The sequence below is a fragment of the Anguilla anguilla genome, chromosome 13 (assembly GCF_013347855.1).
Source record: "Anguilla anguilla isolate fAngAng1 chromosome 13, fAngAng1.pri, whole genome shotgun sequence".
Lineage (NCBI taxonomy): Eukaryota > Metazoa > Chordata > Actinopteri > Anguilliformes > Anguillidae > Anguilla > Anguilla anguilla.
In genome coordinates, this window is record NC_049213.1 from 41466562 (window position 1) to 41492500 (window position 25939).

The window sequence follows — 25939 nt, forward strand, 5'->3', positions numbered from 1 at the left end:
CGCAGATTGGATTGGCAGTAGATCTGATTCTGAGGTGAGGTCCTCCTGATGCCTTTTTTGCAAAGTAATTATGCTGAAATGGTTCTACAAACAGCTCCTGCCAAAACTATTCACACCCTTAAGAGTGCCATATGATATCAACAATACAGGTAATCAGCTACATTTAGTCAAAAAGGGATAATTCTTCATAATTCAATCGCACATAAAAATGATTTTATTTAACAATATATTTAAACTGCATATTACAATTATTTACACCCTGTGAGTCATTTATGAGTGTTTTATGAGATTTGCCAGGAGGGGGGAAGGGCTTTAAAAACTCGAGCGATGTGTCTTCATCAGGCTTAACAGCTGCATTAGCATTCACCACAGACAGTCTAACACCTAAAAGGACACAGGCAATGACACATGATTCAGTCTTAATTAAAGCAGAGCTTCAGGTCTCTTTTTTCTCTTTATTAAAATGGTCTGGCAGAAATGTCCTCTCATCTTGTCTGTCATGGTATTACAGTGATACAGCAGACTGTCCAATAGGAATAGAAACAGATGAACCTCTGAAATAGAGTTTGCCACTATGGTTGTGGCTGATTTAAATGACCAGCCCATGTGACATCACAGCCCATGTGACATCAGCTTCCTGGTTCTGTGCACCTCTTCGCTTACACGTCTCACTCCTGTACCACCAGCAAGAAGAGATGGGGCTCTGTGCTCCAGGGCACAGGTGGGGATGGGGCTCTGTGCTCCAGAGCACAGGTGGGGATGGATTCAGGGCTCTGTGCTCCAGGGCACAGGTGAAGATGGGCCTCTGTGCTCCAGGGCACAGGTGGAGATGAGCTCAGGGCTCTGTGCGCCAGGGCACAGGTGGAGATGAGCTCAGGGCTCTGTGCGCCAGGGCACAGGTGGAGATGGGGCTCTGTGCTCCAGGGCACAGGCAGAGATGAGCTCAAGGCTCTGTGCTCCAGGGTGTATGAAACAGCACACAGGTGCACAGGTAAGAAGCAGCACACAGGTATGAAACAGCACACAGGTGCACAGGTATGAAGCAGCACACAGGTGCACAGGTGTTCCTGTTCCAGCTGCCACAGAATGGGACAACCCTGTGTACCTGCTTCCAGGCACCCTCACTCACTTGCTGTTACCATGGCAATGGAACAGTCCCTAGCGCTCTCTCTCCTCCGAGATGGCTTACATAACTCTGCCCCCCCACAGCCTCCCAACAGCCATAACTGCGCTAAAGCTGTTCAGCTCAAGTACCCCATAATCAGCCACATAACAGCACTGCTGCAATCTCCACCCATAATCAGCCACATAACAGCACTGCTGCAATCTCCACCCATAATCAGCCACATAACAGCACTGCTGCAATCTCCACCCATAATCAGCCACATAACAGCACTGCTGCAATCTCCACCCATAATCAGTCACATAACAGCACTGCTGCAATCCCCTCCCATAATCAGCCACATAACAGCACTGCTGCAATCTCCACCCATAATCAGCCACATAACAGCACTGCTGCAATCTCCACCCATAATCAGCCACATAACAGCACTGCTGCAATCCCCACCCATAATCAGCCACATAACAGCACTGCTGCAATCTCCACCCATAATTAGCATGTTCACAGGACAGAAGCTCATAATTACCATTAATATACACAATATTTTCATTAAAAATTAGCTCTATTAGCTCTATTCAGCAAGCATGCTCTAACACTGGGTTCAGTTCATGACTGAAAAGTACTGTGAAAATGAACAGGCAAACATGCAGAGCAGATGCAAACTCGGATGAATAAATAAATAATATTAAGTATATTATTTATTACTTAATATTTAAATAAATATTAAGTAATACATAAATATTACACCCCTGAGGGAAGTGGTAATGTAATTATAAGCAATCGCCATGACAGCAGCATCACATTCCATTAGACATTAAGTGTTGCATTACTGCAATGTGTTAAACATGACTGAGTCGATATAAAGATGAGTTATGCATGACTGAGTCCGTATAAAGAGGAGTTAAACATGACTGAGTCGATATAATGATGAGTTAAACATGACTGAGTCGGTATAAAGAGGAGTTAAACATGACTGAGTCGATATAATGATGAGTTAAACATGACTGAGTCCGTATAAAGAGGAGTTAAACATGACTGAGTCAGGATAAAAATGAGTTAAACATGACTGAGTCGGTATAAAGATATGTTATACATGACTGAGTTGGTATAAAGATCCCCAATCGCAGGTCTTCCAGCGCAAACTGGCCACTCACCATATACTCCTGGCCAGGGAGAAGGTCTTGTCGACTCTGAAAAGACAGAAACAATGAATCTCATTAAAGACATGGCTTCCATAAACAGGACCGGACAATTAATACAGGGACACCATCACAAGCAACTATCACACACTTACACAATATTCAAACACCAGCACCACCATTTAGCACCACCCACCAGGGAGTGCTAAATACCTCTATGCTCATCCAGATTTACCACATAACAAACCCCCGATACTGATGAACAGTCTTCGCAAATGAACACATAAACTCATATTTCAGATGTGCACCACCGAGACAAGCCCATCTGAAGCACCTGGAAACACTGAATGCTTTACTAAAGAGGCTTTGAGCCAAGCAGCCAATCAGAGCAGCTCTGCAGCAGAGGGTGGGAGGAGTTTGGGAGGGCAGGGGAGGGTTTTAATGCTGCATGAGGTTACTATAAACAGCTGTCTGCTGGACACAGGGTCTCAATGTTTGTGTTCATCAGAGTTCATTATCATAATGAAACTTATCTGTGTTCAACAGTCACTCATCACTGAACTGCGTTGAGTTCATTCTCAGCAAAGTTTTCATGGGTCTCAGATCGAAGTTCACCCATGGTTCTGCGAGGTGGTCTATTAGTTAGTCCAGAATCAGCACCATCTGCCTGCAGTACGTCCACACAACATGACAATCTCACCTCCTGCAGCCTGTGTGTCTGTGCATGTGTGTTGCTATATATTTCTGCATGTGTTCATTAAAAACACTGCAGTATTTCAGGAAGAGTAACTGTGCCACTGTTAAAGAGCACAACACAAAAGGCTTTTATATGATGCGCACTGATATGATCAGCAAGTGCTACACGTTGTCTCAGCCAAACACCCTCATCTGCCCCAGTACTGCAGAAGGACCAGTGCTGTTTTCAAATGTGGAGCACAAGAAATGACTGCTAAATCAATATTTAGTAAAAGCACTAGGTGGCGCTGCTCAGTTTGTTTAAACACATTTGGCAGCCGGTTTATCAGTTCATCACTCACGAGGATGAGAAACACTCTGGCAGCGTTGTATAGATGCAAGTATGATACACTTGCAATGTTTGGAAAGCCAGTTTGGATGTTTAAAGATAAATATGCCAAATTTAGAAAACAAATCTCATGTTAACTGCGTTAGTGGAGCAAACGTGACTCAGATGCAGTTCCCTTTAATTTGGCATCGACAGCCGGCACAGAGAAATAAACACAGCAGCCAGACAGAGACAGTCGTCCATCAGAGCTGAGGGCTGGGTGTGGAGAGCAGGCTGTCACCGGCCGGAAGAGACAGAGTTTTCCATCAGTAACTCCATTTAAACAGGGGGACGGATTACACAGGGGGACAGTTTAAACAGGGGGACGGACTACACAGGGGGACGGATTACACAGGGGGACAGTTTAAACAGGGGGACGGATTAAACAGGGGGACAGTTTAAACAGGGGGACGGATTAAACAGGGGGACAGTTTAAACAGGGGGACGGATTACACAGGGGGACGGTTTAAACAGGGGGACGGATTACACAGGGGGACGGTTTAAACAGGGGGACGGATTACACAGGGGGACAGTTTAAACAGGGGGACGGATTACACAGGGGGACAGTTTAAACAGGGGGACAGTTTAAACAGGGGGACGGATTACACAGGGGGATGGTTTAAACAGGGGGACGGACTACACAGGGGGACAGTTTAAACAGGGGGACGGACTACACAGGGGGACAGTTTAAACAGGGGGACGGATTACACAGGGGGACGGTTTAAACAGGGGGACGGATTACACAGGGGGACAGTTTAAACAGGGGGACGGATTACACAGGGGGACAGTTTAAACAGGGGGACGGATTACACAAGGGGACGGTTTAAACAGGGGGACGGATTACACAGGGGGACAGTTTAAACAGGGGGACGGATTACACAGGGGGACAGTTTAAACAGGGGGACGGATTACACAGGGGGACAGTTTAAACTGGGGGACGGATTACACAGGGGGATGGTTTAAACAGGGGGACGGACTACACAGGGGGACAGTTTAAACTGGGGGACAGACTACACAGGGGGACGGATAACACAGGGGGACAGTTTAAACAGGAGGACGGATTACACAGGGGGACGGCTTAAACAGGGGGACAGTTTAAACAGTGGGATGGATTACACAGTAGAATCAGAACACTGATTCAGGAATGTGATTCAGAACGCTGCTGCCAGACTTGTTGATTCAGAACGTTGCTGCCAGACTCATCTACAACCTTCCCAAGTTCTCCCACATCACTCCTCTGCTGAGGTCACTCCACTGGCTACCGTTCCCCACCAGGATCAGGTTCAAAGTCCTGCCCCTCCCCTACACTGCAGCCAACAGGACACCTCCGCCTACTTACCGTACATGATTCACTCCTATATGCCAGCGCGACCCTGCCAGCAGGGCGACTTGCACCCCTTCCCATCCGGGTGAAGGGTTTGCACTCGTCCCTACCGTGGAGCTTCTCCGCCCTAGCTCCCCAGCGGTGGAATGAACTCCCCGTTCCTCAATGAACCACTCGGTCCCTGTCCATTTTATGCTGGACCTGTGTTTTGTAATTGTCCAATGACCTTCGGTATGCACTTACTGTACTTCGCTTTGGATAAAAGCATCTGCCAAATAAATCAAATGTAATGAAAATAAAACACCACAGTTATGACAAGTCAAGCAAATACAAAATCATAACTCACTAGATACTGTGGTTAATTATTGTTGTATCAGATTTGATTCTGACCGCCCCCCCCCCCCCCCACCCACCTACCCACCCACCCACCGCAGTCCGCGATTGGAGGGCCGGTCAACACACATGACCATGTGACAACATACACTTTTCTACACAAATACATTGTTACACAATCACTCCCTGTAGCCAGGGCGCTGGCCCATTCCTAAGCCTGTTTAGATGGTACTGTGAGTCACTATGGTGGAGACTAAGAGCAGTATTTACAGCAGGACTGCTTGTGCCTCTAATCTCCACACTGGTGATGTTTTATAAACATGACACCCCTCATCCCGCACGGTTTCCCTGTAAAAGGCACACAGTGGGAATGTGAGGAGTCAGCAGAATCCGTGTGGTGAAAAAACTGCAAAAAGGGCATAGACTCCCATAAACAACACACTGGCTAAAGGACAGATTCAATCTAATCACAGAGAGCTCTGACCTTAAATGTCAACACAGACCTAGCACACATACCCAGAACACAGACCCAGCACACTGACCCAAAACACTGTTGGGTCCCTCCACACTGAACACTGTTGGGTCCCTCCACACTGGACACTGTTGGGTCTCTCCACACTGGACACTGTTGGGTCCCTCCACAATGAACACTGTGGGGTCCCCCCACACTGGACACTGTTGCGTCCCCCCACACTGGACACTGTTGGGTCTCACCCCAGCAAGGCCATTAACATGCCCCTCCTGAGTGTGGCTACTCCCAAACTGTCCGCCAGAGCCACTCAAACCCAGATCCACGGCTTCTCCAGAGATCACACACACACACACACACACACAGAGAAAAACATACGCACATGCACACACACACACGCACACACACGCGCAAACACAAAAACACACACACACACAAAAACATGCACACACGCGCAAACACATGCACACACGTGCAAACACATGCACACACACGTGCAAACACACGCACACACAGTGTGAAAGTCACTGCAAACTAAGTGGAGTGGAGTGATAAATCGAAATTAACCCACTCAGCTGCCAATTAACCCACTCAGCTGCCAATTAAACCACTCAGCTGCCAATTAACCCTAAGCTTCAGTCTGACTGTCATATCCACCCCCACTTGGGGGGACTTTTACTCTTTTACACTTTTGCTTTGGGTTTGAAGTTGTAAATTATCCATCCAGATGAGCAGTCAATGCAGTCATTACAAAGTGCATAAACCATTCAACCAGCTCATAAACCCCCACATTCTGTCATACTGCTAGCAGATCACAGCCAGAAAGAGCAATTCAACAGGTACCATGTGATCAAGCGCTCCACTACAGATCAGCTGGCCGCGTGATCAGTGACAAGCAGGCTGACTGATCAGAGACAGAGAGAGAAGTCCACAATACTACAGGCCAACAAGGAGAAAATTACAGAGAAGATAAAAATCATAAATAATGCTTCCTTACCCCCCATATGCACCGAAAGTGAAGCTTCTCTTTCTCCGGGACATGGCCAGAGAGCCACCACAACAGCACAGAGGAAGATATTCAGACTGAAGAGCTTACTGAGCGTTAACCACCTTCCTGCTACACTCACTTCCTCTGACCCACACTTTCCCTCTCTCTCTGTCTCTCTCGCTCTCGTACATCCCCAAAGCAAGTGTGTGTGTTAGAGAGCGACCGTGTGTGTGTGTGTGTGTGTTTTTGTGTCCGTCATGCGTGTGTGTGTGTACATGCATGTGTGTTCATGACATCTTTAATGCATAATCATTGTTGAAGACTTGTTGGTTCCACACCAGTTCCTGCATCAAATGATGAAAAAAATTATATGTCAAAATGATTAAAGACTTTTGTCTAAAAATAAATACTTTTAAAAGAAGTTCAGCTAAGTGACATTCATCAGTCAGTTTCATTGCAAACCTGAAAATCTTTAACTCGTGATGAGTAAACAGTTATATTTATATGCACACATGCAGGAATTTACACTTAAAGCACCATTAATCCCCAGCAGAGGAGAGCCTCAGATAGTGTGGCCCACATGGAAAAGAGCCGCGTGTTTCCAGACAAACATCCACTGAGCAGAGTGCCTGCTACCTGCCCCACAGCTAAAACTCTCTTACCCTACCTGCCCCACAGCTAAAACTCTCTTACCCTACCTGCCCCACAGCTAAAACTCTCTTACCCTACCTGCCCCACAGATAAAACTCTCTAATCCTACCTGCCCCACAGCTAAAACTCTCTTACCCTACCTGCCCCACAGCTAAAACTCTCTTACCCTACCTGCCCCAAATGAGCATGCATGAAATTCACAGAGCCAGTTTGGTCAGGAAATTCTTGATGCAGGCAGCCAATCGTCAGCCGCAGCAATCACACACATCTACATAATAAATCAATCACATAAACACAACACATTTTCTCATACCCATCCAACCACTTGCACACATCACCAATGGCGCACTTTGTAAAAGCAGCAGTCAGATCTCTGCATGCTTCGCTAGCTTCAGCAGAACTGCGCTCTCTCCTCAGCACCACCTGTTTGGATCTGCTTCTACATACTGGGGGTGTTTCTGCTATTCCTCCTGTTTAGCAGGGGAGGTGTATCATGCTCCCTGTTAGATAGAGTTGTGCACGCTGGTACATGCACTGTAGTACCTGAACCAAATCCATTCAGCGCCAAACCAAAAAATTTACTTACATATTCATTAAAATATCTCATCTAAATACGTGAGTTGCCCTGGCTGAACAGCACTTATCCTGTGCACCATTTAGGAGTAATAAGACAGAATGGATAAAGAGAAGATATTTCAGCAACGACATCATTAATCAGCCATTACACAACGGTTTTGTCACTTAGTGAAAAAAATCCAGCTTTATTCCATCTCATTAATATTCATTAATACAGAACCAAGGACACCTATTTAAAATAACATAATTACCGTAATTGATATTCATTGTGAATTCATCCAGTAGCCAATTGTTGGTTTTTCTATATCTTTTTTAACAATGGCACTACAGATTTGAATATCAAATTACTTAAAATGCATATCCACAATACCATTACGAAACATAACATTGTTTAATTTACAGTAATTCTAATCAGGCAAACTTAGCATTTATCATCACCACAGAGTGCTTGTGCAGATAGAGGGACATGAAGCCATAGCACAGGCTAAAAGCAGCTCAGTGCTGTCTGTAGCACAGGCTAACAGAAGTTCAGTGCTGTCTGTAGCATAGGCTAACAGGAGCTCAGTGCTGTGTGTAGCACAGGCTAACAGGAGCTCAGTGCGGTCTGTAGCGCAGGCTAACAGGAGCTCAGTGCTGTGTGTAGCACAGGCTAACAAGAGCCCAGCGCACTGTGTAGCACAGGCTAACAGGAGCTCAGTGCTGTCTAACACAGGCTCACAGGAGCTGAGTGTGGTCTGTAGCACAGGCTAGCTGGAGATCAGTGCTGTGTGTAGCACAGGCTAACAGGAAGCCAGTGCTGTATGTAGCACAGGCTAGCAGGAGCTCAGTGCTGTCTGTAGCACAGACTAACAGGCACTCAGTGTTGTCTGTAGCACAGGCTAGCAGGAGCTCAGTGTTGTCTGTAGCACAGGCTAGCAGGAGCTCAGTGCTGTCTGTAGCACAGGCTAGCAGGAGCTCAGTGGTGACTGTAGCATAGGCTAACAGGAGCTCAGTGGTGTCTGTAGCACAGGCTAACAGAAGCTCAGCGGTGTCTGTAGCACAGGCCAACAGAAGCTCAGTTCTGTCTGTAGCACAGGCTCACAGGAGCTTAGTGATGTCTGTAGCACAGGCTCACAGGAGCTTAGTGATGTGTGCAGCATAGACTTAATGTGTTCGTGTGAAATCACTTTAATCAACAAGCAACTTAAACTCAAGCTGCTTAGACCACAGGTAGTCCAGCACTGTAAGCTCATAGAATGCATTCAATCAGGGGCTCATGCCTAAACTGCTGCAGATACTGCACACACAGGGCCTACATACATACACACACACACACACGCATGCGCACACACACACGCACACATGCACACACACACACGCACACACGCATGCGCACACACACACGCACACATGCACACACACACACACGCATGCGCACACACACACATGCACACAGCCTGATTGACTCTGTGGGGACACACTGAATCAGCCGGCAAACTGGAAATTTTCAACATGACATCTCTGACCACAGGCGCTTTCTATTATATATTCCAATTCTATTTCAGTCTGTAGAGTAAAGGGAGGTGTGGGCACTGCCAGTCAGACTCAATGTGAGGGAGGAAAAAAGCCCTGATAACCCACACAGAGTGAGCAAACCAGGAGGCGCAAAGTCAGGAGGAGACACAGCCAGGGGGAGGCGCACAGTCAGGAGGAGACACAGCCAGGGGGAGGCGCACAGTCAGGAGGAGACACAGCCAGGGGGAGGCGCACAGTCAGGAGGAGACACAGCCAGGGGGAGGCGCACAGTCAGGAGGAGACACAGCCAGGGGGAGGTGCACAGTCAGGAGGAGACACAGTCAGGAGGAGACACAGCCAGGGGGAGGCGCACAGTCAGGAGGAGAAGCACAGCCAGGGGGAGGCGCAATCAGGAGGAGACACAGCGAGGGGGAGGCGCAGTCAGGAGGAGAAGCACAGCCACGGGGGGGCGGGCACGGTGGCATAATGGTTAGCACCGTCGCCTCACAGCAAGAAGGACGTGGGTTCGAATCTCAGCTTGGGGCCTTTCTGTGCGGAGTTTGCATGTTCTCCCTGTGTTCGCGTGGGTTTACTCCGGGTACTCCGGTTTCCTCCCACACTCAAAGACATGCATGTTAGGTGCGCTCCTGCTGGTGCCCTTGACCAAGGCACTTGCCATCTTACAGCCAGGAGGAGAAGCACAGCCAGGAGGAGTGCATGTGTGTGTGTGTGCGTGTACGTGTGCGTGTGCGTGTGTGTGTGTGTGCATGTGGGTGTGGGTGTGCGTGTGTGGGTGTGTGTGCGTGCGTGTGCCTGCACAGTGATGAGTCACAGAAGACAGCTCTTCAGGGAGGGACTACTCCGGTCCTCCAGAGGGGGCGGAACACGTCTGTGAGTGTCGCCTTGGCAAGGGCACACGGCTAACGGCTAACGGCTAGCACAGCTCCTGTTCAGAGCATAGACACATATGGAAGCTGACAGCAAGCCCCCCCCCCCAATGCTCATTTAGGCTGCAGCATGCTAAATCAACACACACACACACACTCCACAATGACATCACACTGCTTTGCGCCCCTCTTATGACATCACAAACTCCGCTGTCCTCTATCATTCCTTCTCGCATCTTATTTACATGCTCAATTTTCCCAGAACCCCCTGTGGATCCATCAGCTTCACTACCTGAGGTGCGTTCAAATTCAGTGAACAAGGCGAACGTTTGAAAACTATTTCAAACTTTTTTCAGTTAGCTTTGTGTTCGACGCAAACGTTTGCAAACATAAGCGAACGGTCTGAAAAGGTACTTTGCGGCAAACAAAAACGGACGCTGGACTGAGGGAAATGTTCCCAGACGGGTATTTCAATTGAAGATGCCGTTAGGTGTGATCAGTTTTTTCAAAAATGTTATTGCTAACGCTAGCCAATGTTATTATTGTTCGCTAGCTAGCTTTCTTTTTTTTTTAAATCATCGATGATCACAGAAGCGGCTGTGAGTACAAACGCTCTCGTCGCCATGTCTGTTTATGTTTAATGCAAACAATTTGGAACGTTCATAAAAAGCCGTTCAAATTTAACCGTTCAAAGAAAACATGTTCAGCGCTCAGGCAAAGCAAGACCCATATTTCCCCAGCTAATGGAACCAGCATCCAGAAACACTGTTGCACAATTAATACATAATTTATGGAACTTCATTTTGCAGCCAAATAAAATGAGATGAATAAACACATTGGCAGACTCTCGCTTTTGAAATAAATGAATACCCTGTAAAAATGAATAAAGGAACCAACAGTAATAAGTTTTTTAAAATCTATTAATGACACACACATACATACACTATACATAAAACATCCTAAATCTTTCATTAGCATTACATTACTAGCCAAATTTCTGTGTAAAAGGCACATACATAAATATAATACATTAAAGACACAATAATTATTAACTATAGAGGAGGATATGACACCACACACCATTACCTGTGTGCAGGGGGGTTGTCAACAAATGACACTGAATTAAATTAAATCACATTAAGTAGCTTTTTTAATATCCCATAGTGATGGCAGGCTAATGTAAGAAAAATGTAACAAATCTTAGCAACAAATTTAATGAGATCCCCGCAGTCATATTTTAATTAGTCAGTAACAGGCAATCATCATTATGACAGGACTCGGAGCAGGCGGGACGACAGTGCAGATGCTGGGGTGAACGGGGTCCCCCATGTGGACAGCCTCGGTTCAGCCCCATTAATGCAAAAAGCGTCACTAACCCCACAGCAAATACTTTTATCGGCTTCTCAATCAGAAAACACTCTCTTCTCATCTCCATTCTCAGCACCTCCTCATTTTTCGCTGGTGCATTTTAAAGCACCTCTTTTTTGCCTCATGGAAAACCATCTCAGAATCCGTCTGACAACCTCTCTGCCTCTAATTCCAGCCCACGCCGTGCGGCTACTAAAACTGAGTTATGTGACAGGCTTGTGTGTAAAACTCAGCTTCTGTAGAAAACTCAGCTTGTGTAGAAAATTTGGCTCTCAGCTTGGAGCAAGTTTTCAGTTCATCTGAAGTTTCCCAAGGGAGAGAGTGGAAAAAAGTCAGCCTAACAGACAGCTGAGATCTACACAATATCAGAGTGGGACAGAGCTGTGATCTACACAATATCAGAGTGAGACAGAGGTGAGATCTACACAATATCAGAGTGAGACAGAGGTGAGATCTACACAATATCAGAGTGAGACAGAGGTGAGATCTACAAAAGATCAGAATGGGACAGACAGAGCTGTGACCTACACAACATCAGAGTGGGACAGACAGAGCTGTGGTCTACACAATATCAGAGTGAGACAGAGCTGTGATCTACACAAGATCAGAGACACACAGACATGGCCTCGCTGAAAGGCTCTCACTCATTGGCTCAGCAGGGACACACAGACATGGCCTTGCTGAAAGGCTTTCACTCATTGGCTCACCAGGGACACACAGACATGGCCTCACTGAAAAGCTTTCACTCATTGGCTCAGCAGGGACACACAGACATGGCCTCGCTGAAAGGCTTTCACTCATTGGCTCACCAGGGAGACACAGAACGGCTCCTAGAGGCCCAAGTCACTCAGGTCTGCGGGGCTGCCACCAAACATTAAATTAGCAAGGACTGTAGAGTGACAGAAGTGAAACGTCAGAGCCTCCTGTCCCTGAAAGTTCATTTATAGTCACATCACATCCCACGATTTACCCAATTTAACTGTCTGGAGCACAGATGCCATTGCGCTCATTTCCCATGCACAGGGCTTCACTCTCCTGTGAAGTTCAGTGACTCAAGGTCACATGACACACCTGCCAATAAGAGCTCAACTGCCGCACCGAGGCCAGTGAATAAAAAACATTCTCCTTTCACTTAATGTGGAACAACCATTTACCACATTAATAAATTTAATGGAAGTTACTATCCATGTGAATGATAAATACTGTCACTACTGAATACTTTTTAAAACTAAGCCATTCACACTGTTAAATAACCTCCACACTATGGTTTTATTCGGATTAATATCTGTAGCATGAATAATAATAATATATACAACTACCACGTTACTTGCCATGCCTTAAGGAAGATATCGTCTGCTTTAGAGAACATTACCTGGGGAATAATGTACCTGTGATGATGCAGTGTTTATTCAGTAAGTTAGCTACAGTAAAAGCTTTTCCACAACCTGAGTACTCTGAAATGACCTCCTGGCTTCCATGGTTACTGGCTGCAGTGAAGCAGCACTGATCAGCACTCAATCTCCACACACTAATCTCCACACACCAATCTCTACACATCACAGTCTCCACACACCAATCTCCACACAATCAATCTCCACCCACCAATCTCCACACATCACAGTCTCCACACATCACAGTCCGAGCCTTAACAGGACCAGCACGCATTTCAGCGCTTCCCTCAAACACCGCTTCCCCTCACCTGGTTAGCAGGGAGCACACAAACTCCACACAGGTGTGGAGGTAAGAGCTTGTATAAGGCACCTGGATACTTCAAGGCATCACTTACCTTCTGAGTCAAGAGGAGAGAGAGAAAAAGAAGGAGGGAAAGGCTTTTGATGATGCAGGATTCAGTGTCTTATTGTGGTTGACTCTCCCCCTCTCCCTCCCTGAGGACGATGTGTCTCTTTGACATTTTGCCGTTACTGTGCTGTATGAGTCAGGTGTGCGGGTAGCGCACTGAAACCTGTTCAAGCGCCTGCACTGCAGGACCTCATCAAGCTACGCTGTTATATTACGTTAAGATGTACTACGCTAAGCTATGCTACGCTGAGCCATACTAGGCTAAGCTATGCTACGCTAAGCTAGACTATGGCTAAGCTAAGCTATGCTACGCTAAGCTATACAATCGCTAAGCTAACCTACGCTAAGCTATTCTCTGTGCTATAGGGATCTTTATCGCTCATTTTCAGCAGTCTCTTCTGTCTCACAAACCTGCTTCTAGCACTGACGCAGCTGGGGCAGCAGCCACATGTGGGCCATTACCCCCAGTCTGCCGCAGTACCCCCACTCCCTCCACCCCGCCCCAAACACCAAACTGAAACGCATGATAATGGGTAGTCACATAAGATTGATTTCTGCAGTATGTAATGACAAAAGCATTGAAATGCCAGTGTGCTGATATCACAATCTAACACCTGTTATGCAGAGTGCAGTCTGAACCAATGAGACTCTGCCATGCTGGATGAACACCTCCTACAGTTCACTAGCAATGGAACAAATTCTGCAGTAATTACAGATGAAGAGAGATTATATGGGGAGAAAAGCTGATGTACATGCACATAAGTGCACCCTCCACGTGTACATACGCTCACACAGCTGTTAGCTAGAGACTGCCCACTGTTTGATTAGCAGGTTTTGGACAGCAATAATACAGCTAATGACCCAAGAGAGCCATTTGCACAGAAATGGCCATGCTCCACCACTTCACTCAATTCTGTCCATTGTAAATGGGCATTGGCTTTTCAATCTAATATTTTCTTTCATATGCAAATATGAACCAGCTATTCTGCCTGCACTTAGTAAATTAAATCTGCTTTGTCACCAGAGCAGAATAAGTGATTATATTATGCCCAGTTACCCACCACATTAAAGCACAAAGCACATTCAAAATGCACATCTTGCAATAATAAAACTTTCAAACTTCTTGAAACAGCCTAACTAAATAATTCAGCAGCAGAATTTAGACAGTGCCATTTGTGCTTGCGTCCAGTGACAGGGCACGTTTGACTTATAGTTTCATACACAGTCATGCCGCCAGAGTCCCTTCCTCAAAGACACTGGGGACAGAAGCTACCTTGGACCCAAAGATGAGCCACAGGTTTAAGGGACCACTGCTGAAAACCTGAGAGGGAACTAAACACCTTCTAGTCCTTTATCACTACAGTCCAGACCAGAGTCCAGACCAGACCCAAACACAGGGCTGTTCCTCAGGCCTCAGGCCCAAACACAGGGCTGTTCCTCAGGCCCAAACACAGGGCTGTTCCCCAGGCCTCAGGCCCAAACACAGGGCTGTTCCCCAGACCTCAAACACAAAGCTGTTCCTCAGACCTCAGACCCAAACACAGGGCTGTTCGCCAGACCTCAGGCCCAAACACAGGGCTGTTCCCCAGACCTCAGGCCCAAACACAGGGCTGTTCCTCAGACCTCAGGCCCAAACACAGGGCTGTTCCTCAAGCCCAAACACAGGGCTGTTCCCCAGACCTCAGGCCCAAACACAGGGCTGTTCCCCAGACCTCAGGCCCAAACACAGGGCTGTTCCCCAGACCTCAGGCCCAAACACAGGGCTGTTCCCCAGACCTCAGGCCCAAACACAGGGCTGTTCCCCAGACCTCAGGCCCAAACACAGAGCTGTTCCCTAGACCTCAGGCCCAAACACAGGGCTGTTCCCCAGACCTCAGGCCCAACCACAGGGCTGTTCCCCAGACCTCAGGCCCAAACACAGGGCTGTTCCTCAGACCTCAGGCCCAAACACAGGGCTGTTCCCCAGACCTCAGACCCAAACACAGGGCTGTTCCCCAGGCCTCAGACCCAAACACAGGGCTGTTCCTCAGGCCTCAGACCCAAACACAGGGCTGTTCCCCAGACCTCAGACCCAAACACAGGGCTGTTCCTCAGGCCCAAACACAGGGCGTTCCCCAGACCTCAGGCCCAAACACAGGGCTGTTCCCCAGACCTCAGGCCCAAACACAGGGCTGTTCCTCAGACCTCAGGCCCAAACACAGGGCTGTTCCTCAGACCTCAGCCCCAAACACAGGGCTGTTCCTCAGACCTCAGGCCCAAACACAGGGCTGTTCCTCAGGCCCAAACACAGGGCTGTTCCCCAGACCTCAGGCCCAAACACAGGGCTGTTCCCCAGACCTCAGGCCCAAACACAGGGCTGTTCCTCAGACCTCAGGCCCAAACACAGAGCTGTTCCCTAGACCTCAGGCCCAAACACAGGGCTGTTCCCCAGACCTCAGGCCCAACCACAGGGCTGTTCCCCAGACCTCAGGCCCAAACACAGGGCTGTTCCTCAGACCTCAGGCCCAAACACAGGGCTGTTCCCCAGACCTCAGACCCAAACACAGGGCTGTTCCCCAGGCCTCAGACCCAAACACAGGGCTGTTCCTCAGGCCTCAGACCCAAACACAGGGCTGTTCCCCAGACCTCAGACCCAAACACAGGGCTGTTCCTCAGGCCCAAACACAGGGCGTTCCCCAGACCTCAGGCCCAAACACAGGGCTGTTCCCCAGACCTCAGGCCCAAACACAGGGCTGTTCCTCAGACCTCAGGCCCAAACACAGGGCTGTTCCTCAGACCTCAGCCCCAAACACAGGGCTGTTCCTCAGACCTCAGGCCCAAACACAGGGCTGTTCCTCAGGCCCAAACACAGGGCTGTTCCCCAGACCTCAGGCCCAAACACAGGGCTGTTCCCCAGACCTCAGGCCCAAACACAGGGCTGTTCCTCAGACCTCAGGCCCAAACACAGGGCTGTTCCCCAGACCCCAGGCCCAAACACAGGGCTGTTCCTCAGATCTCAGGCCCAAACACAGGGCTGTTCCTCTCACTGTGCCTCATAGCTCTCTCACAGGGCAGTGGTGCGTATCACTGTAAAATGCAAACAATTATGTTTGGGTTGTTTAGTTAGAGACCCGAAGATTACCACTGGACTGCTGTCATCAGAACAACTGATTCAATTACAATCAATCTGAATTCATCCCTTAAAATGGAAACGGACAGAATGACTCCAGTGTTATTTTTTTCTCATCATAAATATTTTCCGTTGATTATTCTTGACGTGACAGGATCACGCATATTAGAACTTTAGGAGCCAATCAAACTTTAAGTGATTATTAGTGAGCAAGATCGCTCTCAAATTTCAACTGTGCACTTACTAGGCTCCCAGCATGCATCCCACCCCTCCTGAGGCCTTACAGTCAGCGCAACCGTCTCTAACTGTAACTTTGTTTCCACTGGCTGGTGGCAGAGTCAACAGGGCAGCAGGGAGGCTCAGGGGTACCCCATAGCAGTGGGGATGAGGGGTACCCCAGAGCAGCGGGGATGAGGGGTGCCCCAGAGCAGCGGGGATGAGGGGTACCCCAGAGCAGCGGGGATGAGGGGTACCCTAGAGCAGCGGGGATGAGGGGTACCCCAGAGCAGCGGGGATGAGGGGTACCCCAGAGCAGCGGGGATGAGGGGTACCCCAGAGCAGCGGGGATGAGGGGCACCCCAGAGCAGGAGGGATGAGGGGTACCCCAAAGCAGCGGGGATGAGAGGTACCCCAGAGCAGCGGGGATGAGGGGTACCCCAGAGCAGCGGGGATGAGGGGCCCAGAGCAGGAGGGATGAGGGGTACCCCAGAGCAGCGGGGATGAGAGGTACCCCAGAGCAGCGGGGATGAGGGGTACCTCAGCATAAGCACTTAAATCCTCTAAGATTCTACATAAAAACCCAAATCCCCGATTGATCAGGACCACTGAATCTCCTACAGCAGCCCACAGAAGAATCAGCCCACCCAGCATATTAATAATGCAGGCCAAGTCTAAAAAAAAGAAGAAAAGGCCTTAAAAAAAGAGGAATTAGAAAATATCCTCAAAGTCAAAGGGAGGCTAAACTGAACCCAGCACATTGTGTGAAGACTGTGCTAATGATAAGTCAGGCGGTTTCCAAAACGGAGATTTGGATGCAGACAACGCTGCTCTGGTTCTCTCATAATCCTTCTGTTATACATTCCACTCGCATATTTCAGGCTTGACTTCGTTCTTCAGAAACTGGCGCAACATAAAGCAGACCAGCAAGAGGGAAGTGTCCTTATTCTCAGGGCCTACTGCACAGAGGGAAGAGTATTTATGCTCAGGGACTACTGCACAGAGGGAAGAGTCTTTATGCTCAGGGCCTACTGCACAGAGGGAAGAGTCCTTATGCTCAGGGCCTACTGCACAGAGGGAAGAGTCCTTATGCTCAGGGCCTACTGCACAGAGGGAAGAGTCCTTATGCTCAGGGACTACTGCACAAAGGGAAGAGTCCTTATGCTCAGGGACTACTGCACAGAGGGAAGAGTCCTTATGCTCAGGGACTACTGCACAAAGGGAAGAGTCCTTATGCTCAGGGACTACTGCACAAAGGAAAGAGTCCTTATGCTCAGGGACTACTGCACAGAGGGAAGAGTCCTTATGCTCAGGGACTACTGCACAAAGGGAAGAGTCCTTATGCTCAGGGACTACTGCACAAAGGGAAGAGTCCTTATGCTCAGGGACTACTGCACAAAGGGAAGAGTCCTTATGCTCAGGGACTACTGCACAGAGGGAAGAGTCCTTATGCTCAGGGACTACTGCACAGAGGGAAGAGTCCTTATGCTCAGGGCCTACTGCACAAAGGGAAGAGTCCTTATGCTCAGGGACTACTGCACAAAGGGAAGAGTCCTTATGCTCAGGGACTACTGCACAGAGGGAAGAGTCCTTATGCTCAGGGACTACTGCACAAAGGGAAGAGTCCTTATGCTCAGGGACTACTGCACAAAGGGAAGAGTCCTTATGCTCAGGGACTACTGCACAAAGGGAAGAGTCCTTATGCTCAGGGACTACTGCACAGAGGGAAGAGTCCTTATGCTCAGGGACTACTGCACAGAGGGAAGAGTCCTTATGCTCAGGGCCTACTGCACAAAGGGAAGAGTCCTTATGCTCAGGGACTACTGCACAGAGGGAAGAGTCCTTATGCTCAGGGCCTGCTGCACAGAGGGAAGAGTCCTTATGCTCAGGGACTACTGCACAGAGGGAAGAGTCCTTATGCTCAGGGCCTACTGCACAGAGGGAAGAGTCCTTATGCTCTGGGACTACTGCACAGAAGGAAGAGTCCTTATGCTCAGGGCCTACTGCACAGAGGGAAGAGTCCTTATGCTCAGGGACTACTGCACAGAGGGAAGAGTCCTTATGCTCACGGTTTTGTGAAAAATTGTGAGCTGCTACTGTGGATAATTTCTGTCTTTTAATGGATTTAATATAGCATCAATGTTTCGCAGCTCATATGTGAATGCTTTTAGCAGGATACTCCAAAAGGAATATTAGTATTCAGGGGCCGAACATGACCAATTAGAATAAGCACAGTGAACCATTACAGAACCATAACTACCAGTCTGCCCAATTAATTATGTTAATTATGCCAATTATGTTATGTTAATTAAGGAAAGACACCATACATTAGCACAAGACTAAACCGTGGGGCCCACAAGACCTCACTGACAGTATCCCAGCACGACCTTCTCCTCTCTACCCGGGGCAGAAGGGCATTAAGGGAGCACCCTTCCCCTCTCTACCCGGGGCAGAAGGGCATTAAGGGAGCACCCTTCCCCTCTCTACCCGGGGCAGAAGGGCATTAAGGGAGCACCCTTCCCCTCTCTACCCGGGGCAGAAGGGCATTAAGGGAGCACCCTTCCCCTCTCTACCCGGGGCAGAAGGGCATTAAGGGAGCACCCTTCCCCTCTGCCTGGGGCAGAAGGGCATTAATAACAATTGCAGCCAGGGGGAGCCACACCAGAACTAGCAAATATATCATAAGGATCTGTCCTGGGAAGGTGGTGTTTTTTTTTTATTTGAGGAATGCATATTCTGTCTTGCCATCTCAGCAGGTGCAACAAACTGGTGACAAACCGGCATGTCCGATTTCAGCACCACCAAAAGATCCTTTTGACCAGCAGAGAACAAAGTTTTGTTTAATTGTTTGTTGTTTGTTTAATTCCCATCCTCTGTCATTATATTTGTTTATTTCAACCTGCAAAAACTCAACAACAGTGGCAGATGCACATTATGCATATTAATTCACTTCTTAATTACTGAACAAAATTAATTCACAGTTCACGTATAGGCTCATTATAAAGAGTTAGATCAAAACAGGCTTTAAGTTAAGCTTTAGAATATAAACCCAATAAGTATGAGACAGAGACACTGTGGATGAAACAAGGTTGAATGTTTTCACTAATCAAACACAGTAGTCTTATCACAAACACATTCATTCATGTTGTTTTGAAACTACTGTCATGAAGGATTAATATCCTCACACATTACTTCACGGTTTTACATCCGCTTTGTGACTGAGAAATTAATTCCCCTGACATATTTAAGTTTGTCTGCAGATTTGCAGTAAAGTACACAGGCATTTTATCAGTTGTCTTATGGACCATTTCTTGAGTAAACATTGAACACTTTCAATAGTTTTCTTATACTACAGACTGCATTTGGGGTGCAGTATAGCCAAAACCATTCTGTAGTTGGGGTGCAGTATAGCCAAATACACAGATATTTTTAATCAGCTATGGATACTTATGTATACTTATGCAAATGATCAAGCCAAGTATTCAAAACTGGCCCATTTCTAAAAATCCAAATTCTGAATATTAGCTTATTTCAAACAAGGTGTTCACATGACAATGCCCTATGGAATTAAAGAGTGTCTTTTAGGTTGGCATTGAATTAATGAATGTGAATTAATATGAGAGAAAAGTATGCAGCAATGGGATTTTAAAACAATTTTTCAAAATACACCCAGAAATACCACTTAGAAATGCACCTGTGCTTATTTTAATAAAGCAAGTGGCAGTGCACACCTCATATCTGGTTAATACGGGGAATCTGAATGTGACCTAACTGAGGGAGAGGGAGTCGAGCGAGAGATGCAGTGGAAGGCTAAGTAAGCATCGTTAGCAGCAATATTAATCCCAATGTCAACATGGCCGAGACCAACGAGGTGGAAAATCCTCTGTACTGCGCCTATGGTGGCCACAGCCGTGTCATCAGAAAACTGTTGGGCGTCCCAGAGCTCGGGAACAGTCAAGGATGAGGAGAAACCATGGGGCATGGCCAGAGATCGAGCTGTGATTAGAAGACAAACTGGTAACCTGGACTGACGTCTTGGTGAGAGACTTGTGAGAGCTACTTTACCATGACAAAGTTTTGACTACTTCACTTATAGTTGGGCTTCTAGTATGCCATTCTGGGTTAATGAAAAACAACCAGAAGAAATGTCAAGGCTATTGGCAACGTCTGTTGCATTATTTTCGAAATCATAGCTGCTGGACAAAAGTATGTGGACACCCAAAACATCACACCCATGCAAGCTGAAACAGGAAAGGGCCAATCTCCAAAACTGTCACTGTATGCGGTAGCATTAATATTTTGCTTTACTAGAGCTAAGGGGCCTAGCCCAAACCAGAAAAACATCCCCAGACCATTATTCCTCCTCCACCAAACCTTACAGTTGGCACTATCTATTTGGGCAGGTAGTGTTCTTCTGGCTTTTGCCAAGCCCAGATTTGTCCATCAGACTGCCAGACAGTGAAGCGTGATTCATCACTCCAGAGAATGCGTTTCCACTGCTCCTCAGTCCAATGGTGATGTGCTCTGCACCATTCCAGGCAAAAGTGCAAACTCCACACAGAAAGGCCTGGGACCTTTGTGCTGTCCCGCACCACCCTGTCTGTCTCTCAGAACACTCAAGTGTTTTTTCAGGAAGAGTAGGAAAAACAATTAAATGAAAATAAATTATATAAAACAGTATTAAAATGCCACTCCATTAAAAACTGTGTATTTTGACTGCAGTGCATTTCACAAATATGCAGGTTAAGTGTTTGCATAAGAACTTCTAAACTACCACTTCTTCAGAGTCCGAATGTTAGGTTATCTAGTGTTTCTGCATCTAAGAACACATTCCAGAAGGTTCCAATGGTGAGGCTGAAAGCACACGGACCCTGAGGTAGAACAAGGTCTCACACGGACCCTGTGGTAGAACAAGGTCTCACACGGACCCTGAAGTAGAACAAGGTCTCACACGGACCCTGTGGTAGAACAAGGTCTCACACGGACCCTGAAGTAGAACAAGGTCTCACAAGGACCCTGAGGTAGAACAAGGTCTAATTCTGACCATGTTAGCATTCTGACGCCACACCAAGACATTCAAACTCTACTTCCCCTCAAGCACCTAGGCCAAAAAATGCCCAAGATTCAAATCTGGCACAAATGGGTTTGTTTCTGTCTGCAAAGATTAGGGCATATCAGAGGTAATGGCCACCAAAACATGCTCTGCTGCCCCAGTTTTCAGTTGGGGGCTTCAAATGAGTAAATTTATTGGATTTACGCATGTTTGTGTGTGTGTGTCAGGCAGAAAGAGAGAGAGAGACAGAGAGTGTAAGATCGCACAGATCACGTTTCTTTAAGAACATAAGGCTGAAGTTCCATTCAGGTTATAGTTACAAATGGTTCATGCCAAGTTAATTCCCAAAAGTGATGTAATAATTTACAATGACTGCAATAAAGCACTCAGCATAAATAATTTACCGTGAGGCAAAGAAGGCTTCAGTACAAAGCGTTTCCTCAGACAGAGACTGCCAGCAGGGTCTCAGACACAGAAGAAAGGGTAGATTATCAGGTAGCTTGTCAAGGCAATGGTAAAGCCTCAAACGCAGGCTATTTTAAAGAGGAAGCCCCTGTGGTTGTTACTCTGACCCGCTTTTGTGCCTTTCAAATTATCTGACTATTTTGAGAAAATTGTGCTAGAAAGCATCTTACAACACTTTAGAAGAGATTTCTGTGGCTTTAATCTCCTTAAAGCAGGCCGCAGGAAGAAGCAATGGGGATGTTTTTTAAAGCACTGCATTTGGAATAAACCATTTTATATCTGAGAACAGAACAAAGTCCATTTGCCACTAAGCTGATGTGCATATTAAAATGCCACGGTCAACAAATGAATCATCATCTCATTTCAAACACTAGCAAGACCTGAGCTTGATTCTCAGCCAAAAGGATGAATTTGGCCGTTTGGATAATTGATTATTGAGAGATCAACAGTTTCAGATAATTGATTGAGGGATCCATAGTCAGAGCTGATTAAATAGACTGAGGAAGACTGCCAGCCCTTCACAATAATAATAATAATAATAATAATAATAATAATAATAATAATACATTTATTTTATATAGCGCTTTTCATGAACTCAAAGATGCTTAACTGTCAGTAAAGGTCTGTCTGTTAGGAGCTGCAGCTCCAGGACCAAGCGCCTCTGTGGCAGCGAATCAGAAGGACATTCCCCTGACAGACAGGCGAGCCCGGAGAGAAAGAGATGTTTGAAGGCAAAACATGACAGGAAAGTTCTGGTAAAAAAATGTTTTTTAAATAAATAAGTCAACTAAAACAGGTGTAAACAAACAGCACAGAGTAAAGCAGTGAAGCTTACTTTATTTATTTGTCATTAAAAGGAGTGCACTTCCTGCCTTTACCCATAAACCCATGGTGCAGGAGGTAAATCGGGGGGATGAATCACAGCTCAGGGTTGAATAACATAGGTAATAACCGCACCTCTTCCCATCTCCTCCACATTTATTTTACAGTTCCCCTTGTGCACTTAGCACACCACAAACCCTGAAGAGACACAAATGCTGATAAAATGCTGTTTAAGACACGTTCTATCTACAGGTGCCACTAATCGCTGACAGAGGCTACAGCTGTCCAGCCACTAATCGCTGACAGAGGCTACAGCTGTCCAGCCCACAGCACCCCCTGCTGGGCTGAGTGACACGCAGGTGAGGTCAGACATACAGCAGAGAGGCGCAAGGCTCCATCCTGGCAGGAGACCCGGAGACACCCGTCTTAACGATCCCCTCATATTCAGAGCAGGACTGGCCATCAGCAAGCACAACACTTCTGAAGTAGAGTGGCCATCAGCAAGCACAACACTCCTGAAGTAGAGTGGCCATCAGCAAGCACAACACTCCTGAAGTAGAGTGGATATCAGCAAGCACAACACTCCTGACGTAGAGTAGCCATCAGCAAGCACAACACTTCTGAAGTAGAGTGGCCATCAGCAAGCACAACACTCCTGACGTAGAGTGGCCATCAGCAAGCACAACACTCCTGACGTAGAGTGGCCATCAGCAAGCACAACACTCCTGAAGTAGAGTGGCCATCAGCAAGCACAACATTTCTGTTGTAGAGTGGCCATCAGCAAGCACAACACTCCTGATGTAGAGTGGCCATCAGCAAGCACAACACTCCTGAAGTAGAGTGGCCATCAGCAAGCACAACACTCCTGACGTAGAGTGGCCATCAGCAAGCACAACACTCCTGAAGTAGAGTGGCCATCAGCAAGCACAACACTCCTGACGTAGAGTGGCCATCAGCAAGCACAACACTCCTGAAGTAGAGTGGCCATCAGCAAGCACAACATTTCTGTTGTAGAGTGGCCATCAGCAAGCACAACGGTTCTGAAGTAGAGTGGCCATCAGCAAGCACAACACTCCTGACGTAGAGTGGCCATCAGCAAGCACAACACTCCTGAAGTAGAGTGGCCATCAGCAAGCACAACATTTCTGTTGTAGAGTGGCCATCAGCAAGCACAACGGTTCTGAAGTAGAGTGGCCATCAGCAAGCACAACACTTCTGAAGTACAGTGGCCATCAGCAAGCACAACAGTTCTGAAGTAGAGTGGCCATCAGCAAGCACAACAGTTCTGTTGTAGAGTGGCCATCAGCAAGCACAACAGTTCTGAAGTAGAGTGGCCATCAGCAAGCACAACACTCCTGAAGTAGAGTGGCCATCAGCAAGCACAACACTCCTGACGTAGAGTGGCCATCAGCAAGCACAACACTCCTGATGTAGAGTGGCCATCAGCAAGCACAACACTCCTGAAGTAGAGTGGCCAACAGCAAGCACAACACTCCTGTCGTAGAGTGGCCATCAGCAAGCACAACACTCCTGACGTAGAGTGGCCATCAGCAAGCACAACACTCCTGAAGTAGAGTGGCCAACAGCAAGCACAACACTCCTGTCGTAGAGTGGCCATCAGCAAGCACAACACTCCTGACGTAGAGTGGCCATCAGCAAGCACAACACTCCTGATGTAGAGTGGCCATCAGCAAGCACAACACTCCTGAAGTAGAGTGGCCATCAGCAAGCACAACACTCCTGACGTAGAGTGGCCATCAGCAAGCACAACACTCCTGTCGTAGAGTGGCCATCAGCAAGCACAACACTCCTGACGTAGAGTGGCCATCAGCAAGCACAACACTCCTGACGTAGAGTGGCCATCAGCAAGCACAACACTCCTGACGTAGAGTGGCCATCAGCAAGCACAACACTCCTGAAGTAGAGTGGCCAGGAGAGGGTTCTACTACCTCAAGAGCGATTAAAGGTAACAGTGAATTGCCAGTTTCGACTGAATTTAGTATCATGGGAAAGAGTGATGCCACTGGAAGCAGCCAAACAGAGTTATCCAGGGTACACTTCTGATTTCAGCCCTCTGCAGCCATACTCACACACTGGAGAGAGACCCCAATCGTTATCTGCACTTTGTGCTTCACTGAAGACCTGATACAGGTGTTATGTTAAATTATATCTTACATCATGGTTTGGGATTGACTGTTGATAAAATAACACTTCAACCAAATTTTGGACAATCAAATATTATTAGAAGCCTACATTAAGATCGGTAACCCTCCCGCCCAACGCCTAAAACTGCGTTTATTTTTTCACAGTGTCTGATGCCATTTGAGTCTAGGCTAGCTAGAGGCCGTGTTCACACTGAAAATGAGAATGCGGTAGAGATGGCACGCAGGTAGGCTATGGCTGTACAACCACATTTAGGGTAATCAAATAGTATCAGAACAACCATGTAAAAAAAAAAACGATAAAGAACTGCTGCATCCTGCTGTCGTCTGTACTACAATACAGTCGGTGTTGTGTGCTGCGAATCAGAGCGTATGGTTGCACAATATGTTGATAAATGTAAATTGAGCCTAGCTAGCTAGATGCGGTTCTACCGTATGCTCATTTTCAGTGTGAACACGGTCTTAGACCCGGCGCACAGATAGGCGATGCGTTATAGAACCGGCGAACATTGTTTGCCTGTCTCATAGATCGTGTGTATGGGTGACGGATGCCGTCATAATTTCGAAAAGGACACAGAGAAAGGAACTTCTTAAAATGTTTCAAAACTCTGTAGCAGAGGGGAGCGTTTATTAGATTGACTACAGTTATTCCGTAAACTTTACAAGCCATCAGAGCGTGTTTAAAAAAAATATTTTTTGTAGAAATCAATTGAGGAGACGAAGGAGAATACAGAGACAGATCCTGGTAAAAGCGCCAAGTCTGGTTTCAGTTTCCGTCATTCATAATGCTGCAGCATATGGTCTGGTGCGGTAATGTAAATATCAGTTAGCCTATACCATGGAGTAACCTGCTAAACTGAGGGTTGCTTAAACAGCCCCCAACGATAAATAACGTACAGC

General features: G+C 47.2%; 1 protein-coding gene across 7 annotated transcripts in view; it reads right to left on the reverse strand.

Annotated features, from left to right (window-relative positions):
- si:dkey-166d12.2 (rap1 GTPase-activating protein 1) overlaps positions 1-25939 on the reverse strand; it is a 66682-nt gene that overhangs the window by 27513 nt on the left and 13230 nt on the right. For 3 of the 7 annotated variants that reach the window (XR_004761959.1, XM_035387954.1, XM_035387953.1), the window contains exons 1-2: positions 6446-6534; positions 2275-2310 (exon numbers count right to left, since the gene is read on the reverse strand). Coding sequence is in view for 2 of the 7 variants with exons in the window: in XM_035387954.1 (XP_035243845.1) it covers positions 2275-2310; positions 6446-6489 (80 nt within the window). In the remaining 5 variants the exon portion in view is untranslated. Of the gene's footprint in view, positions 1-2274; positions 2311-2414; positions 2608-6445; positions 6536-25939 lie in introns of those variants that run through there. The other 4 variants (XM_035387958.1, XM_035387956.1, XR_004761960.1 and 1 more) reach the window with 3 other exon arrangements.